The sequence below is a fragment of the Cheilinus undulatus genome, linkage group 9 (assembly GCF_018320785.1).
Source record: "Cheilinus undulatus linkage group 9, ASM1832078v1, whole genome shotgun sequence".
Classification (NCBI taxonomy): domain Eukaryota; kingdom Metazoa; phylum Chordata; class Actinopteri; order Labriformes; family Labridae; genus Cheilinus; species Cheilinus undulatus.
In genome coordinates this window covers 50,890,663-50,910,495 of record NC_054873.1, presented here as the reverse complement: position 1 = coordinate 50,910,495, position 19,833 = coordinate 50,890,663, and the positions used below count along the sequence as shown (strand labels likewise).

The 19,833-nt window shown below is 42.0% G+C and overlaps 1 protein-coding gene across 2 annotated transcripts; it reads left to right on the top strand.

Moving 5' to 3' along the window:
- The first annotated feature begins 1,913 nt into the window (after positions 1–1,913).
- On the top strand, positions 1,914–15,590 carry trabd (TraB domain containing). Of its 2 annotated transcripts, none has more exons than XM_041795505.1 (10): positions 1,914–2,036; positions 4,437–4,477; positions 4,752–4,818; positions 5,328–5,494; positions 6,261–6,401; positions 7,965–8,075; positions 8,154–8,293; positions 11,617–11,789; positions 11,993–12,089; positions 15,121–15,590. In XM_041795505.1, exons 2-10 carry the CDS (start codon positions 4,454–4,456, stop codon positions 15,290–15,292), a joined length of 1,092 nt encoding a protein of 363 aa, XP_041651439.1. In that variant the 5' UTR covers positions 1,914–2,036; positions 4,437–4,453; the 3' UTR covers positions 15,293–15,590. The 2 variants fall into 2 exon arrangements, with proteins under 2 accessions (XP_041651439.1, XP_041651440.1); XM_041795506.1 differs by having other exon boundaries at positions 1,972–2,036; positions 4,671–4,818.
- Positions 15,591–19,833: the final 4,243 nt, after the last annotated feature.

The following is a 19,833-nucleotide window of genomic DNA, read 5'->3' as shown; positions in this document are numbered from 1 at the left end:
ACCTTAAAAAGGAAAATTTTACCTCAGAAATGATCAATTGTAAGTCACATTCATCAGTTTGTTTCTCACACAGTAGGCTTTAACTGTCAGCCTCTAGTTTTGTCTGCATATTTCCATCGCCCTTATTGCTATTTTGTGCTACTTTAATACCATTTTTACTGCTTTTAGCCCATTTTTGACACTTTTATCCTGCTTTTTTTGCCCCTTTTTTGCCTCTTCTCACCCATTTAAGCTGCCTTTTGCAGTTCAATGACACTAATTTCTCATTTAACACTCTTTCATGCTTTTTGCTCATTTTTCGCACCTTTTTTCTGATTTTTGCCCATTTCAGTCACTTTTAACTCATTTTTCTCCAGGTTTTTGCCACTTTTCACTCATTTTTGCCCATTTTAAGCCCGTTTTTGCCTCTTCTCACCCATTTAAGCTGCCTTTTGCGATTAAATGCCACTAATTTCTCATTTTAGCACTCTTTCATGATTTTGCCCATTTTTCCTACTTTTATTCTGATTTCTGCCCATTTTAGTCAATTTTTTACTAATTTTTCTCCAAGTTTTTGCCACTTTCCACCCATTTTTGCCACCTGTAACTCATTTTTTGCTATTTTTCACTCATTTTTGCAACTTTCTGCCCTTTTATGGCCACTTACTTTACTTACTTACTTACTTACTTACTTTATCCTGCTTTTTGCAATTTTTTTTGCCCCATTTTGCCTCTTCTCACCCATTTAAGCTGTCTTTTGCAATTAAATGCCACTTTTTGCACATTTTTCCCACCTTTTTTAAAGTTTTTGCCCACTTTAGTCACTTTTTATTCATTTTTTGCAATAGTTTTGCCAATTTTAACTCATTATTTGGTCACTTCCCACCAATTTTTGCTATTTTGCTCCCAGTGCTTGCCACTTTTTGACCATTTTTGCCACTTTTTGACTTTTTTTAATTGCCACTTTTCACCTGTTAGACTGTGGCTCTTCCAAAGGTATTTTTCAGTAAATTGGCTCTTTGGTTGAGCAGGGTTGAGTAACGCTGGTTTAAACAATGATGTTTTGGTAAGAACAAGTGTATGTAAGCCTATAATTGGGTGTTAACAGTGATAATGATGAAAATTGATGTTCATTTTTCCTAGTGGGTCCTGGGGGTGGGATTTAGCTTTTCTCAGATATAAGGAGGGGGTGCCTGAGGAAAAAGGTTGGGAACCACTGCCTTACAGTTTCCCATTCCCCTTGGATACAAGAAATAAAGGATCCATCTCATTGTGGTGGCACACGGAGCATTAATAGTCCAATGTCTGGTCACTCAAGCACACTAAATGCATCCAAAAGCACTTTAAGACTTGTAGCACAAGTGTGTGAGAGCATGTTCTCTGTGGTAACACAGCTCTGCTTATTAAAACGTTGATTTGTTCAGTAGATGTCCACATTGAAGCGGCCCTATGTTAGTAAAAAGAAGGATAAAGGGGTCAGGATGACGTTAGATGAACTGTGTGACATGTTACAATGAGTACAAATTAAAAATACTCACTTTAAAAACAGATGAATGTCTCCCAGCAGTCACTGACTCCATTTACCAGAATGCACCGCGGCTGCCGGTTTCATCAGAGCACTTTCTGCTTTCACGTACCCTTCGGAGGCTCGGAGTTTCCAGATTCAGGAGTCGTTTTGACAGGTTTCGGTGCGTTTGGGGGCTTTAAATTGTAGCGTGAAGCGACACCAAGGCATTAGAATAAAACGTGTTTTATTTTTATCGTTATTAGCATTAATAGGCAACTATATCAGACACTTTACGCTCTGATAACAAATAAGCTAAAAAGTAAAGGCAATATGCGAATTACTGGCATGATTGCCCGTCAACTCAACATCTTATCTTTCACGTAATATAAGGACGGGGGAATCAGGATGTTAAAAGTGTCGTATTCGTTGTTCTATCGTGAGAAGGACGGATAGGAAGTGATTTTTCCGTTCTCTCCGACAGCCCCTGAAGGCATCCACGGTAACGGCTGTCCAGACGAGCAGCATTCTGACACTCGGGCTGGATAACTCAGTAAGTGACTGATTTATGTAGAGACAACTGCTCTCAATACCCCCGAATACCTCCACTGGGTTATTTACACAGTAGTCGTTAAAGTGTGACGTCAGAACGTTCGTGGTTTGGCGGTATTATTACCGGGATCTGCTAGCTTATATTAGCTTGAGTTAGCTGTTTTCATCACCTAGCAGCTAGCCTCAGCTCCTACCTGGAAGTCCTGCTGTCGGCGTGTTTGTACACCTGTGTGACGTCTCCTGTAGCAGTGGAGGTCCTGGTTGTGGTTAACTTTTAGTGGTTAACTGGCAGATTTACACTCCTAGTCACTGTCAGCGACAGTCTCCACTTTAGTCAACTTTACCTGCTAGCTCCAGCTCTGCTGTTTGACTTAAAGCTACGTCAGCAGTCAGTAACGCTGCTGCTGTCAGTGAACATGTCAGGATCGGAACATGGTACAGATCTGGACCCTGACAGGACCGACAGGACCCTTTAGTGATAACCGGTGGTCCCCCATGGTCCGTAAATGGAACCATCCCTCTATAAGCGTCTGTTCTTCATGGCTGCTTATGTGGGTTTGTTTAAAGGAAGCCTCTTTAGATCCAGCACCTCACAGTCAGAGGGGTCCTAGCACAGATACAGGCTCAGGCTAGGGCTGTGTGATACAGACCAAAACCACAGCTCACTGTGTATGTTAATGTTTATTAGAGGGCTTTTATGTTTGTACTGATAGAAGAGGACGGTGGAGGAGAGAACGGGGACTGACATGCTGGTCAGACTCAAACTCAGGCCCCTATGGGGCCAAGGGTGACCATAAGGGGGGGCAAAGGGTAAAGCCTCCTGGGGCCCGCCAGGTTAGGGGCCCAACAAAATCACAGTCTATTGAAAACAGTGTCAAATTTGGCAGCTGATTTTGATTTTAGTTTAGTCTTTAAATGAAACACATTTTCATTTTAGTCACATTTTAGTCATTTTTACCCTTTTTAGTTTTAGTCGACGAAAACTCACAACATTTTAGTCTATTCTTAGTCTAGTTTTACTCAACCAAAACTCTGGGTTTATCAGGGTCCATTCTCTGGGTTTATCAGGGTCCAGTCTCTGGGTTTATCAGGGACCATTCTCTGGGTTTATCAGGGTCCAGTCTCTGGGTTTATCAGGGGCCATTCTCTGGGTTTATCAGGGTCCAGTCTCTGGGTTTATCAGGGGCCATTCTCTGGGTTTATCAGGGTCCAGTCTCTGGGTTTATCAGGTACCATTCTCTGGGTTTATCAGGGTCCAGTCTCTGGGTTTATCAGGGTCCAGTCTCTGGGTTTATCAGGGTCCAGTCTCTGGGTTTATCAGGGTCCATTCTCTGGGTTTATCAGGGTCCAGTCTCTGGGTTTATCAGGGTCCAGTCTCTGGGTTTATCAGGGTCCATTCTCTGGGTTTATCAGGGTCCAGTCTCTGGGTTTATCAGGGTCCATTCTCTTGGTTTATCAGGGTCCATTCTCTGGGTTTATCAGGGTCCAGTCTCTGGGTTTATCAGGGTCCAGTCTCTGGGTTTATCAGGGTCCAGTCTCTGGGTTTATCAGGGTCCATTCTCTGGGTTTATCAGGGTCCAGTCTCTGGGTTTATCAGGGTCCATTCTCTGAGTTTTTCAGGGTCCAGTCTCTGGGTTTATCAGGGGCCATTCTCTGGGTTTATCAGGGTCCAGTCTCTGGGTTTATCAGGGTCCATTCTCTAGGTTTATCAGGGTCCAGTCTCTGGGTTTATCAGGGTCCAGTCTCTGGGTTTATCAGGGTCCATTCTCTGGGTTTATCAGGGTCCAGTCTCTGGGTTTATCAGGGACCATTCTCTGGGTTTATCAGGGTCCATTCTCTGGGTTTATCAGGGTCCAGTCTCTGGGTTTATCAGGGTCCAGTCTCTGGGTTTATCAGGGTCCATTCTCTGGGTTTATCAGGGTCCAGTCTCTGGGTTTATCAGGGTCCATTCTCTGGGTTTATCAGGGGCCATTCTCTGGGTTTATCAGGGACCATTCTCTGGGTTTATCAGGGTCCAGTCTCTGGGTTTATCAGGGTCCAGTCTCTGGGTTTATCAGGGTCCATTCTCTGGGTTTATCAGGGTCCATTCTCTGGGTTTATCAGGGTCCATTCTCTGGGTTTATCAGGGGCCATTCTCTGGGTTTATCAGGGTCCAGTCTCTGGGTTTATCAGGGGCCAGTCTCTGGGTTTATCAGGGGCCATTCTCTGGGTTTATCAGGGTCCAGTCTCTGGGTTTATCAGGGTCCATTCTCTGGGTTTATCAGGGACCATTCTCTGGGTTTATCAGGGTCCATTCTCTGGGTTTATCAGGGTCCAGTCTCTGGGTTTATCAGGGGCCATTCTCTGGGTTTATCAGGGGCCCTCTACTAACTCAGATCTTTGTTTTTTCTCTTCCACCCAGCTTTTAGCGCTTCAACCATGGACCAAGACAACAATTCAGAGGTGGGTAGAACGTTTCTGACTGTTTCTGGGGAGTGTTATTGAATGATTGTTCTTCTGTCGGTGGGTTGAGTGTGTTAGAGCAACGATCAGGAGAATGTCTGAGGAAAGACGTGTTTGCTAACTTTAGGGAACTGCTCCTCCACGTTTGTAATCTCCATGTCCTAACAGACGTTTCCCAATCATGTGCGATCAGTCCGTCTGTCTCTGCTCAGAGAATCCTCTCTTAATCCTGGTGGTGGTGAACACGCCCTCTTTGTGGTCTTGTTTCTGACAGGATGAGTCAGTCGGTCCATCGGAGGGTCCTTCCGAAGAGGAACTGCCTTGTCTACCTCCAGGGCTCTGTAAGCTTCATTTTCTCTAAATACTGTTAACAAATGAGAGAAATAATCGGTGTGAAGTTCTTGTCTGTGTGCAGAAAGTTTATGAGTGATAATACCAGCCACTGTAATAATGGAGATTGTTTTATGACTCATTAACGTGTGATATCAGAACTCGTGATGCACATTTAATCAGACTGTGGAATTACATAATCTCATTGAAGGCTGTGGTTCTTCAGTAGAACTGTGAAGGTTCACTAACATGTATGCAGAAGGCCTTTAACTTTACAGCAGAGACACTATTCACCTTTGTAGAAGTACCTTTATTTTCAAAAATGGAAAACTTTTATTTTGGGGGGAAATATTGTGTTATTCTAAAGCAGTACTGTAAAAACTTAAGGTTTTGTAAGTTTTTAAAATCCTAATAAATGAATAAAAGGGTCAAACATCCAGGGTAGTGAATACTTTCATAGGCGCTGTAATCAGCCGTCTAACGCTGTGTTTTCTGTCTCTCTCTGTGTTCTTCTTCTCAGCGGATGGAGAGGCGATGGAGCTGCTCTGGCAGCTGCGAGCGCAGCGTCGCCAGGCGTCCCCGGAGCTTCCTGAGACCGTGACCCGTCTGACGGCTGCTGATGGCAGCCTCCTCTACTTGGTGGGCACGGCTCACTTCAGCGACAGCAGCAAGAAAGATGTAGCCAAGGTGAGTCTAAAACTCTTGCTGTGCTCAGGCGTGACCGCTCGTCCTCTCTGCCCCCTGCTACAGTACCGTCGTCCTGAAACACGTCCATAGGGACCCAGTCTGACACAGCAGGGGAGGTGATCATGTCGTTGGTTTGAAATCAGCCAAGAATAGTAGTTTCTGCCCTGTGAGGACTGAGCCTACGCCACTACTGTGGATGTTTTTATTACGTTAAGACGCCAACGACGGCTCTTCCTTCTACTGTGCAGCCCAGATGATGACCTGGGTCTGTGTTGCTCAGATATGATGGTTTTGGAGACGCGAGACGTCTAGTTGCAGACAGATACCCTGTACTCAGGTCTGGTTTCATCCCTAATGCTGTGGATTCACTGCTACTGCTACTGTAGCCTCTACTCCAAAGTCATTTTCACATTAGCACTCCTGAAAATTGCTAGAAAACTTCTAGAGGAAACCGGACATTTCTTCATTGGATGTTCACATGTGGAGCTCACAGTTGTAACAGCGTAATGAGTGTATAATAATTATATCAGAGCTCTGTGTAGCCTAAAATATTCACAACATGAAGAATGGAGGAAAGAGTCATGTCTATGGTCAGGCACCATGGCAGGGAGTAAACGTCACCACCCTCCTCTGTGAATGCTCCTGAATATTTCCTGATTGCTCTCACATCAGCTCATCTCACATGAACTCTACATTTCCTAGGGACATTCGCTGTCATCCTTTCTTCTTCATGCCTGTGTCTTATCTCCTCTCTCTGCGCTCACAGACGATCCGTGCCGTGCAGCCGGACGTGGTGGTGGTGGAGCTGTGCCAGTACAGGGTGTCTATGCTCAAGATGGACGAGAACACACTGCTGAAGGAAGCCAAAGACATCAACCTGGATAAAGTCCAGCAGGCCATCAAACAGGTCAGGATTTCAGAGGGGTGGGGATGAACAGTGGTGGTGGCGGGATCATTTAGAGCAGCTGAAGAGAGGAGCTGGAGAGGAAGTGTGAGTGCTGTGGTCTAACAGAGCAGGGATGAAATTTCAAAGAGCTTTTAGCCTAAATTCATGAGGAATGTGGGGAGAACTCCAACATGCACTAGAGGTGGGAATCTCACCGTTCCTTTCAACTACGATTCATAGGGTTATGATTTGATTCTTTATCAATTATTGATGCATTTTGATGCGCTTGTTTTTTTTAAACATTTCTGTTCTCACTGTGTTAACCATAATAAACATTACATTTGTGTTTAGAAAAAAGAGATAAATTAACTTTTAACTATCTTCTAATGAGAGATGTGTGTAAACTGGAAATTAACAGCTGCGCTGAACCAAAGCAGCATCCGTGTTACATTTCTGAAACTACAAAGATAAAATGTCTTATCAGCATTAAATATTTAAATAATTAGTGATTATTGCAGCGGTTCTCAACCTTGGGGTCGTGACCCCATTGGAGGTCACGTGACACTGAGATGGGGTCTCTAGTTGCCCTTAAAAAAAACAAGTATATAGTTTGAATTACATCGTTGCCACTTTACACCAATTTTGTCACATTTTTGACCCCTTTTCATCAGTTTTTTCCACCAATTTTAACACATTTTTACCATTTAACACCTATTGTTGTCAGTTTTAAACTCTTTCCACTTCATTTTTCTGTTTTTGCCATGTCTAAACCAACTATTGCCCCTTCAGCCTAATGTTGCCTCTGTTTCACCAATTTCTGCCAGTATCTCCCTTTTTACTTTCTCAGTCAACCTATTTTTGCCAATTTAAAGCAATTTCAGCCACATTTTAACTCCTGTTTACCACTTTTTATGCCCATTTTTGCCACTTTAACCATTTTTTGCCTTTTTTGCTATTTTTATCTCATTTCTGCCTCTTCTAAACCATTTTTGCTACTTTTAAAATCCAATTTCACCTTCTTTTCCACCATTTTTTGCCATTATTAACCCATTGTAGCAAATCATTTTTAATCTTTTTTTCTTTGATGAGAGTGGTTATTTTATCAGGATAATTATAAAATGTGTATATCACAGCTTAACTTTACAATGGACCGTGGTTTTGCTGACCTTCATGGCCCGCAGTTTGGCTGGGCGCCATAAGGCTCTCATTTATTCCCCCTTATGGACGGCCTTGTCTGAACATGACTATTCTTAATTGTGCATGACTGTGTTCAGCCACCTTCAGGTCCAGTGGGGGTCTCTGGTCTCTAGCAGCTTTATTTGTGGGATTGCAGGCTGAAAAGGTTGAGAACCCCTGGATTATTGGACATTTATAAATCGATTTTTTTCTCATTTTTCATTTCGCATTTGTTTGTTTTCACTGTTGGACGTGCAGAGCGCTCTGTGCTCTCATTTGCCAACTTCACTATTTACCGTAAATCGTAAAAGACTGGCAGAAAACCTCAAATGTGCTGTAAGTGAATATGAAAGCTCCAACATGAAGGACGAGCCCTGAAAGCTGTGTTTGTGTCTGCTTGTTTGTTAGAACGGGCTGATGTCCGGCCTGATGCAGATCCTCCTGCTCAAAGTTTCGGCTCACATCACGGAGCAGCTGGGCATGGCTCCAGGAGGAGAGTTCAGAGAGGCCTTCAAAGAGGTCAGACCCAGTCAAAACCCACTGAACTGGTCTTTTATCTGTTTTCTGCCTTAATCCTGATGTTTTTTTTCTCCACAGGCTGGTCAGGTGCCGTTCTGTAAGTTTCACCTCGGGGACAGGCCCATCCCCGTGACCTTCAAGAGGGCCATCGCTGCTCTTAGTCTGTGGCAGAAAGCCCGACTGGCGTGGGGTCTCTGCTTCCTGTCAGACCCGATCAGGTAAAAGCTCATGGTAGTGTGCTTTCACTCCTGCCGTGTTTGGTCGAAACAAACTCGAGTTAGGACGGTTCGAATCAAACCAGACTCCTCTGAAGAAGCTGGGTCTCTGATGTGGACCAGCGAGAACAATCTGGATCCGCCCTGATGGGGATTTTTTCTCTTGTGCTCTCACTTTAGAGGCTATAGATGATAAATGGTAGGAGGAAAGCAAATGAATGAAAGCTACCCAGAAGGATGGGAGCTACAGTAGCAGCAGTGCTGCAGCACGGCTGTAGGAACAGCACCCACACGTTCTTCACCGAACATGAAACTCTGCCAGGATCCAAAGCTGCCGTCGTGGCTGAGCTCTGACTGAAGCTTTTTCAGTGATCGTCTTCATCCTCTGACATCTCTACATTGAGCTCACAAATTGCTGTTAAGGCTTTAAAGTATGTTTTGAAAGGCTTTTTTCCAGGCGATTGGCACTGCCTGAAAAGTCTTTTTAAGCTCAGCACTATAGCTGTGTCCTGATTCAGGGGCTCAGTCCCCTGAATTATGTATGAGTGAGGAGACAACAGGATGAAAAGGCTCTCAGAGTCTCCTCAGAATACGGCCTTATCATCAGATGTCTTTATTTTTTGGTTAAAACCTTATTTTACCCTAAAAATCCAATCTATGCAAATCTAAATGTATTTATAAAGCACTTTTAAAGACAGCAGAGACAGACTAAAGTGCTGTTAAAGCAAAATAAAACACAACAGTAATATAAGAACAACAGGACGTAAAATCTGACGACTGTTAGAAGAGAAGGGGATGGATGGTCATGGCTCAGGCAGAGCTAAAGACAAGGAATAAACATGCATTTTAAGGTTTGATTAAGGAACAGGCAGCGTGGAGGACAGCTAAAAAAGGAGGCAGAGCCGTCAGAGTTTTATCTGCTACTGAAGAGATTCGGTCACCCCTGAGACTCTGACCTCTGGATGGTTCGTCCATCTCACTGGCCTCATTTATCAAACATGCACACAGCAGGAGCTAGGGTGTATGCTCATTTCCACGCACAGATCGGCGTTCATCAGTCTGAGCATGGGCGTACGAGTCACTTAAATCGCACGTCCAGATCTGAGCTTGTCTATGCAAGGTTTCAACTCAGAGTGGACCCTCTCTGCTGCGTGAATCTGGCTGTGTTAGATCAGATTTGACTTTTAAAATGTATTTAGCATCTGAGCAGTACTGCTGTTTTAATGTTGATGATCAACGTGAGCTTTCAGCTGTTTCCCTGTCATTTGTTATATTTGAAGAATGAACATTTCCTGATAGATTTACTTTAAAAATAAAACAGACAGGAACTGCAATAAAGTTCCGCTGTACACCGCTACATCCCTGGAAAATACCATGGGAGATTTAAGCAGAACAAAACTGCAAAAAAAGGAGGAAACTCAAGAGGAAACTCACTAAATGTCTAGCTTCTTAAATAGTAAATATCTTAGACTACTGTGACTGAGTTAAGGGTTTAAGAGGAAGAGGAGGAACCGTCCATCTCTCCCTGATAACTGGACTTCTCTGACCTGGAGACTGAAACAATGACGGAGAAAGAAAGTATGTTGCTGTTTGACCTATCTCCAGCTAAACCCTGAATATCTAGGGGCGTGTTATCTAAACTGTGATTATTTCCAGCTGTCATATTTAACACTTAGTCGTACACTGTGATTGGCCAGATATTCACATTTAATAAATCACATGTGGATTTAGTCCTAAGATGATTTCCACTCCAGAATCTGCACTGGATTCTACAGAACCTTGATAAATGAGGAGTAGAGATGTTCTGATACCAAGGTGTTAGTAAAACAAGTAAGAGGCAGCGATTTATGGTTCAAAAGTTTATAACGTTTGATAAACTGTCTCACTTCCTGTCGTGTACGACAGCGCTGATCTGGAAGGCGTTTTAACGATCACATTCAGAGAAAAGCTGTCACACAGCCTCCATTCTCTGCTGCTGCAGTGGGTCCTTTGGTTCTTCTTCTCTGCTCTAAAAACGGTAGCTCATGCATGATTTGCTTTCCGACAGAGAAGAATTGATTTCTGGTTTACAGCTCTAACAGCTAGCATGGCTAAAGGTAGCTAAATAAAAAGCTAAACCAAACGGTATCGGATCGGTGCATAAACTCGTGTACTCGCTGATACCAGTACCTGCATTTAAGCAGAATCAGACGTATTTCTGACACTGGTGTCAGAATCAGAACTACTCTAATAAGGACCAGTGTCTCCAATGAAATGTGGGGTGTTAAAATTCAGTGATTTATAAATCACTAACAAAATCTCACAGTCAATCCTGAAACGAATCAGGAGCCTTTGAATGGAAGCTCAATGGAGGAAATCTGCTCAGACTTGACAGTTAAAGGAGACATATGCAAAAATCACTTTTTCAGGCTTTTCTAACACAAATATGTGTCCCTGGCCTGTCCACAGTCCCCTCAAGTACCAGAAAAATCCATTCCTTTTCTCCCTCTCTTTCTCCACCTTTCAGAAAATGTGTGCTGAAACAAGCCGTGTTCAGATTTTACATCTAGTGACCTCACCAGGGGCCTGAGCACCCACCCCCAGGTTTGGTCTCAGCTACTAGCTGAGATGCTGGATAGCTCAGTGGGTTACCCTGCTGACTACAGTCTAGGAGATTGATGGTTCAAATCCTAATCTAAACTTTGGCGAAATAAAGCGTCTGTAGTATCACGAGGGCTGCATCCATTTCCTGAGAGGGATGTGGTCAGGGGTGGAGTCAGACAGCTAATTACCATTTAAAGACACAGAAATGGCTCGTTCTGAGAAGGGCTGAAACAGAGGGGGTTTTTAGACATGCAGAATCCAATACTGGGCTGTTTTTCAGCAATAAACTTCACAGGCATGTTTTAGGACCTCTGAGAACAATTTTAGATTGTCTTAAAGGTTGAAATATGTCCCCTGTAAAAGACAGGATGATGGATAAATGAGGCCTGGGGCCTCCACATTTCTAAAAATGACCACTGAGGTAGGACAAACAAAAACATCAGCTTTAGCTGTAGCAAAGTGTCTCTGATGAATCCATGAATACTTGTACATGTTTACCTCTTACTCTGCGGTTGGCTAACAGCTAGCATCAGTGTCATCTGAATACATTAAAAAGGTGAGAGAGAGTGTGAAATGTGAACATGCTGAGTGAAAGCATGAATCATTTATAAGCACCGTAAAATGACCTTATTGATGTTGGCAGGACTAACACTGTGGTACATGTGGATGTACTGTTACTGTTTACATACTACCCTAGTGAACAGCTGCTGCGTGTTCATCGCCTGCTATGCTTCATGTTTCAGTAAAGAGGACGTGGAGAAGTGCAAACAGAAGGACCTGCTGGAGCAGACCATGTCCGAGATGATCGGAGAGTTTCCCGCTCTCCATCAGACCATCGTGGCTGAAAGAGACATCTACCTCACACACTCGCTCCGCCAGGCTACACGCTGCGTGGAGGCCCCTCCTAATGCCCGCAGTACGTATCACCGCTAAACTACCAGCACAGGGGCCTTATGGGGGATTTAAGGTGCTTAAAGCTGATGTTTGTCATTGCTGTCATTCAGAGAAACAACGTTAGCGCACACACTTTACTCTCCAGGCCTCTGGTTTCATACACACTGATAAAAAGCAGAGATCTTGAAGTCATATGTCACTGATGATGCTGTCCTGTTGTTGCAGAAGTGCCTGCTGTGGTGGTTGGAGTCGTGGGGATGGGTCACGTCCCCGGCATAGAAAGAAACTGGGAGAAACAGCTCAACATCAGTGAAATCATGAGGTACGCCTGCTTACATCGTGAATAGTCTGCAACATAGATAAAACTAGATCCCTGTGTGGGACCCTGCCTGCTTCAGCTGGGTTTCTGACTGCACGCTCCAGCAGCGTGAGCTGTCAGACCCCGCCCACACTCGCAGCAGGTGTGACACATCCTGCCCACATCCCGCATGGATTCTAATGGTCCATGTTGAATATTCAGAATATCAGACAGTGTGTTTAATTAAAGTGAACACTGTCTATCAGAGGTTTTCCAGATGGATGTGTGTGGCATGTCAGGTTGGGTGTCACCATCATCAGAGCAGAGCAGGAAGTCTCAGCCACTCCTAAAGAACAATGATGACATGTTTGAGTATCTTCAGTAAGGGGTGAGTCAGACCGACACAGTCAAAGCCAGGAAATGCTCTGTAATGAGGACCAAATCCAAATCCACTAAAATCAACTCATCCAAGTGACTAACTCAGTGGATGACTTCACTCATGGTGCATTGAATCTACAGAGTTAGACAAACACTCAGATATCGCCAGCCCTGCAGACCATTTAACTCTCAGAGACCGACGTTGTTGAAAGAAGAGATACAGGTTATTTCGACTCAGATTACTTTTTAACCATCAGTTGTAGCATCTAATGTTTTACCCTCTTGCAGCCTGCCGCTATGCCGTTCTAATGACGCTATCCACGCTTTCTTAGCTCTTACAGAAGCTTTTCCAGTGAGCCGGGAACTTGGGTGACTTTCCAGGGTATTTAAAGATTAAATTCACATCAGTTTTCTGATACTGAGCGTCTTTATCTATTTTTGATTGTTTCTGCTGCCAGCTTAGTATGCTATCCTTCATATAGTTCTCCCACAATGCATTTTGACAGGCTGTGACAGCCAATGGCAGGCTGTTCTGGTGTGTCATGTTTTGCCAAACTATGCATGTCATTATACTTGGATCAGTGTTACTCAACCCTGCTCAACCAAAGAGCCAAACTGTAGAAAAATACCATAGCAAGAACCACAAGCTCAGTGGGGAAAAAATGGGTAAAAATGGCAGTAAAAATATGTTAAAGCTGGCAAAAAAGCAGCAAAAATGGGTGAGAAGGGGGAAATAGCCATAAAACAGCAAAAACTGGGTGAAAAGTGACACATAATGAGGATAAAAAAGTGGCAGAAATGGGTGAGAAGTGACAAAAAACTGAGAGTTGCCAAAAATGGTCAAAAAGCAACAAAAACATGAGTGAAAGTGGCTAAAATGAGCAAAAAGCAGCAAAGAGTGGCAAAAGTGGGAAAATTTTGACAAAAGGTGGCTTTTAATGGTAAAAGACAGCTTTAAAGGGTGAAAAGTGGCAAAAATAGTAAAAAAGGGGGAATTGCAACTAGCAAAAGGCAGAATGAAAGAGAATAACTAGAGAAAAAGGGCAGAAATGGGATAAAAGTGGCAGAAATTGGCAGAAAGTGTCAAAAAGAAGGCAAAATGGGCTAAAAGCTAATTAAAAGTGGCACACAAAAAAAAAGGAAAAGGGGGAAAATGCAAATAAGGGCGATGGAATATACAGCCAAAAATAAAGGTTGACAATGAAAACCGACTGTATAAGCGTGGGAAACAAACTGATTAATGTGACATGCTATGGATCATTTCTGAGGTCAAAGTTTATCTGAGGGTTTTCTAATTATCTAAGATAATATTTGGAATATTAATTTTGAATAAGACATAAAAGAGCCATAAATCATCATAAAAGAGCCATAAATCATCATAAAAGAGCCACACGTTGAGTATCACTGACTTAGGCAAAAGTTTTTTGTCGTATTGGCATTTCATCCACACAGAAACGGCGTTTTGGGTTACTGTAAACGATACTTTTTGAAACTGGGTCCCAGAGTGCATAAATCCGTATACGACTGCCGTTTCGTCTTCGCATGGACGCCTATCCACATCTTTCTTGAAACCATTACATCACACAGAGCGTAGCTCTCCTAAGGCGCCTGCGCGGGTCCGGCCAAAACAATAATGGCAGACTATAGGGTTGTGTTCATGCTACAGAAGCTACTCCGCTTGTTTTGGCTTTTACAGCAAAATTTGCCACCAAGGCAAAACACATAAACCATATATTCTTAAATCCAACGTGGAGAACAACCAGAAGGGCAACTAAAAGAAAGTTTGTGTTAGTTTTCTGTGATATTCTTCTTCTACTTTGGTGCGTTTCCGTGGCGGAGTTACAGCGCCACTTACAGGCTTGGCATATGTACTACAGCATTTTCAGTTGTTTCAGATGTTCCTGAAACGACTCCGACTTTACAAAAAACTTTTCCAAAATGAAACGGCAATATATCGTTTTCGTCTCTGTGCGCACAAGGCCTTAGATACTGAATATGAGATAATAGAGAGAAAAGGAGACAGGGATGTGGCCCTCTGTGTCTCTGCAGACAGGAAGTGCTTTTAATAAAGGTTTTTTCTTTTGTCTTTATAGTCCCATAACCTTTTTTTTTTTTTTTAAATTCTGTTGACATTACTGCAGCACAGATATTCTTAAAGCCCAGGTTGTCCTGAAGAAAAAGGATGTTTAGAGCTTGGCTGTGCACCACAGGGTTGATGTTTAAAAGCTTTTAAAGACAAAATGTCCAGGAGAAACTAAATAGTTAAGAAAAGGATCATACGGCTCAGAGGGTTAACTCAGAATGGCTTCAAAAACACTTCAACTCTGAAATGTCAACACTGAGATATCAACCCTCCAGGTTTCCTGTATATGTGTGAGCTCTGCTATCATGGCTACAGGGAGGAGAGAAACAGAAACTGTGCACGTGCATCAGGGATGTGGGTGTTCTTTAGTTTAGTTTTGACCAAGAGAGCAGCAGAATTACAGATCCCTTTTATGAAAACACTAATCACAGGTTACTTTGTGGCGTCTTACCTCAACTCTGGGCTGTCTTTCTGCGTGCTTGTTTGATGCTGGCTGATGTTACATGTTTAAAAAAGAGTATAAAATTTAAATTTAAAGCTCTTCTTCTAAAGTCACTGTAGCAGGTGATGATAACGTGTCTGTCTCCTCCTCAGCGTGGCCCCTCCCTCACGCTTCGGCTGGGTGCTGCGTACAGTCGTAAAGGGCGTGATGATGGGAATGCTGGGATACGCCTGCTACCGAGCCGGAGGGAGTTTAGGTCGAGTCCTGCTGTCTTCACCTGCTGTCCAGTCTTTTCTGGAGACTCTGCACCCCCCGCCTGCCTGACCCCCCCTGCTCCTCCCCATTCATCTGATGTGGACATGTTCGTTTAAAAAAAGAGAAATTATATTCACCAATGGCCTTAAAAACAGGAAGTGAGGCTGGAGGAAAGGTTTCCCCAGCTCACACGATGAACTTAGAAGGACCTCGGGAGGGGGGTGGACTCCTCCCACCTCGCTGCAGGGCCGTACTGCCAAAGAAAACCACGACAGTACTCTTTGATTTCTTTCTTACTTTGTGCAAATTTGTAAAGTTTACAGATGCCAATGATTCCTTTTGAATAGATTTACATTTCCCCTGCCGATCCTCACGCTCCCTGTTTGATTTCTCCTCTCCATCGAGGTCGTCTTCAGTCGCCTGCCCACACACGACTGAGCCACTTTCTCTAAAGTCGTCTCCTGATTCCTCCTCTGCGGGCCAACCACCAGCTTTGGTAAATGGCCGTTACTAGTCCAGCACTTTATCAGAGACTGTGGGGAGTCTTCCTCTGCAGTCAGAGAGAGTTCTACAGATATATAGAGTATTTAAAGTTAATGCATGGAGTGGTCGGAATCTGCAAGCTGAGCATTATGTTCTCAAGTCTGGAATAATCTACAGTAGGAAGAGGGTTTTCCTTATGAGTATCAAAGGGATAGAGACAACATGCACCGTAAAATCTGGATTATAAAACGCGATTATAAGGGACTGTGGACAGGCCAGGGAAAAGTATAACACATATTATGCAAATAAAGTATATTTTGCATAATATGTGACCTTTAGTAGTAAAAACAACAGCGGTGCTGCTTCGTCACGTCCAGCTTCAGGTCTGATGTCATGTTTGACCGTGCATGTCTTAGCGTTTTATTCTGGTGTGGTTTCTATGGGACACTTTTTAGATGAAACAGCTATTTAAGAGCGTCTTATACACCAGATTTTACGGTACAACAAAAGGTTTTAAAAATAGTCCTGGACACATAAACAGACAAGTGCCTCCTGCTGCAGCTGTAAGGGCTTCTACTGATCTAAACAGAAGGATAACGGTGGATCACATGCACCTACATGAAAACTCCTGAATGCTCAGTAGTGTGAAATATTCTATCTTTATAGAGTTCTGTTTCTAAATACTGTTACTCTAAATATGGACCATCCAGTCAGCCCAGATCTGAAATGAAACGGCACCAGGGCCCCTTCAGTCTGAGGCACCATGCACACGGGATGATTTAAGGTCTCAGCTGGTTTTTAACATTATAATCCTCTAAACCAGGGGTGTCAAACTTGAGGCCCGGGGGCCAAATCCAGCCCATGGTGCAGTTTTACCCGGCCCACCAGATCATGTGATATTTTTATTAAAACTGGTCCACCAGTCTGAGGTCTGCAGATTTCCTCCAGTATAAAAATGTGAACTTTGCCTTGATGATTTATAATATCCTGATAATTCATAAGAATTATAAATAGTAAAGAGTAGAAACTATTTGATTCAAATTCAGCAACGTGGGAAAAAAATTGTTCTCATTTCATATTTTTAATGTTGTATCTCACAGTTATGACTCAAAGTTATGTTTATAAATTTTTGTCTTATGTTTTGACCTTTTAGAATCACAATTTTACATTTTAAGTAAAAGTTTGATCTTTTCAACTCATGATTTTTTATCTCACATTTTGACTATTATACTCGAGATTATAAATTATAGCTCAAATTTTGACCTTTTCATCTCATAATTTTGACTTTTTCTGTTATATTTTGACCCTTCGATCAGCAATTTTAAATTTTGAGCAATCTTTTGACTTTTTAAACTCATACTTTTGAATTTTATCTCATATTTTGACCTTTTAAACTCATGATTTTGACTCTCATATCTTATTTTGACCTTTAAAACTAATGAATAAGAATTGTATCTTATTGTTTTGTCCTTTAAAACTCACAATTTTGAATTTTACACCATATTTGGTCTTTTAAACTTGTTATTTTGACTTTTATCTCATATTTTCACCATCAAAAATCATGATTTCATCTTTTTATCTCATATTTTTGCCTTTTAAATACACGATTTTAACTTTAAATGTCATGTTTTTACCTTCTGAACCAATAAGTTTAGGTTTTCCATCTCAGATGTTGAGCCTTTAGACTTATCATGTTGACTTCTTAGATAGGTTGACATTTTATGGTTAAATATTGACCCTGTTTGGTCCTCAGGTTAGACCTAAATCCAGAATCCGGCCCCTGCTGTGGTTGAGTTTGACACCCCTGCTATAAATGCTCTCACCAGAAGATTCAGCCAGAGTGAGACACACAGCTGCTGTTTGTGACCCACAGACATGAAATCTCACAGAAAGTCACCGGATCAAACGGGAGCTCAGAGGAAAAATAAACATTGGGGGACAGTCGACGTCTTCAGCTGACTGCATCATTTGATATTGAATTATTGGCGATTTTCAAATCCACTGTAGCTGGTATTGATACTTAGAGGTGAACAAATGGACAAATTTCAGTCCTTAAAACAGGTTAAAGTTAAATCAATGAGGATGAATAAAGACTTCAGCTGCCCCAAAGTCAGGCCTTAAATCGTCCGGTGTGTGGTCAGCCTCAGCGGCTCAGATGTCCATCAGACGGCGAGCTTAGACGTGCCTCAGGATAGATTTCTCTTATTTATTCTTCAGTTGTACCTCCTGTCTGAGGCACCTCCTGGTCCTGGCTCTAACTGGCTCCATCTCTTGGTTTTGGGTGATACTTGACACAAAAATATGCATCTCTAACAGAAAGCAATCTTTGAGAATCCTCCTGACGAGACAAACAGTCACTCAGCTCACCAGCTGTTTGTACTTTCTGATATATGCATCATCTCTGACCAGTCTGACCAGTAAAGAGTAATGCTTTCTGACTGGTTTCCCTTCAGTGGAGATTTCTGATGGACTTGTTTGACTACTATGACAGAAATGGACCGTTTCTATTGGTTGGAGTTGGGAAGTAAAGCCTTACACTGCTATCACTGCTGCCTTTGACCCTCAGACCTGTCTCCATAGTACCGAGCTTCTTATTGCACATGTTCAGTCAGCTCCATGGCGAACTACGGGGACGTGTTCCTGTAAATCTAACTGTCCCTACGAGTATTTTCATGACTCGGCTGTTCAGCAGCAGCTTCTTCCAGGTATCCTCAGTCCCAGTCTGAATGGTTTTTATGTGAGCATTGTGGAAGAAAAGGGTTTTCTGTTTTTGACTAAACAGCGCAGGGCCACGCCATCTTACCAACACTTTTCAACTCACTGACTCGGTTAAGCAGTCTTCCAGCAGAGCAGAGAATTCTGTCTGAAATCAGATAAACAGGAAGCGGTCCCTCAGCAGTGCAGTAACTCTGAACATGCTGTCTTTATCTCACCCACATGTCCAAAGGTTTCATCTGCTGAAGAAAGCCTGTATTTGGTGTAAGCTTTATTTCCCCTCAGCCCTGTGTGGTTTTTATCATCGTTAAACCAAACTCTAACGCCCAGCTTCTGTAATGAATCATTAAAACCTTTTAAGTAAAGAAAATTTATTTGCCTGAACCATGTTGTTCTTCTTTTGAACTGTCGACTAAATCAGCTGATCCTTCACCACTGCTAACAAATTATTTATTCTACATTTATTCATCGCTCTCCTGAAGGACGTCATGTTTGATTTAAATTAGGAAAAGCTGTAGACATGCAAGAAGACTGGTACTTTATTCTATGGTGGCCCGAAAGGAAAATTGTAGAAAGGTAGAAATGAACAAAATAAAGAGAACAAGTAAATGCTAAAATATTTCCTGAACTGCAAAACCATTGTGTAAATATTGTCAAGGAAATGTGAAAAGTATTTTATTAAATTTAGTTCAGCAAAAAGGCTGAAATACAGAAAAATTAAAAAAAAAATAAATAAAAAAATAAAAAATCAAGAAACATAAAAATTGCATGAAAAATACAGTCTTTTTCTTTTTTCTATTGGTGATAAAGTGAAAATACCTACACATAACAGTAACAAGAAAACACAACAAACATACACACAAACAAACAAAATCAACTGATTAAGAAATTTGAAAATAAAAATAATTACAAAACCCCCAGACATTATGGCGTTGGTGTTGGATAATCCGTGGTGTGCTAAGGTGTGCTGGCTTAAACAGTTTATATTACTCTAGTCTTGTAAATTAAGGGGGAAAGTAGATGGCTATAAAGAAAGTATAATTGTCCTACAAATAAAGTAAAATAATAAAAAATGAGGGGGGTGAACTAATTAGCCTGACAATAAAATCAGAAATCGAAATATTAATATTATTAATAATACCGATAAAGTAACAATTATAATAATGACATTGATAGTAGACATATAATAACAGAAAAAAACAAAACAATTGAATAATATCAAAACAAAAATTTAATAAAACATTTAAATAAAATCCAGAACAATTTTATTTAAAGCAAATAAAATAAAATTAAAGAAAAACCATGAAATGAAACAGAAATATTTAGTTAATTGTTGAAAATATTTCACTCAACATGGAAATCATTTAATAACATCCCACCCTCTTTTTATATGTGTTAATGTTTCAATATTC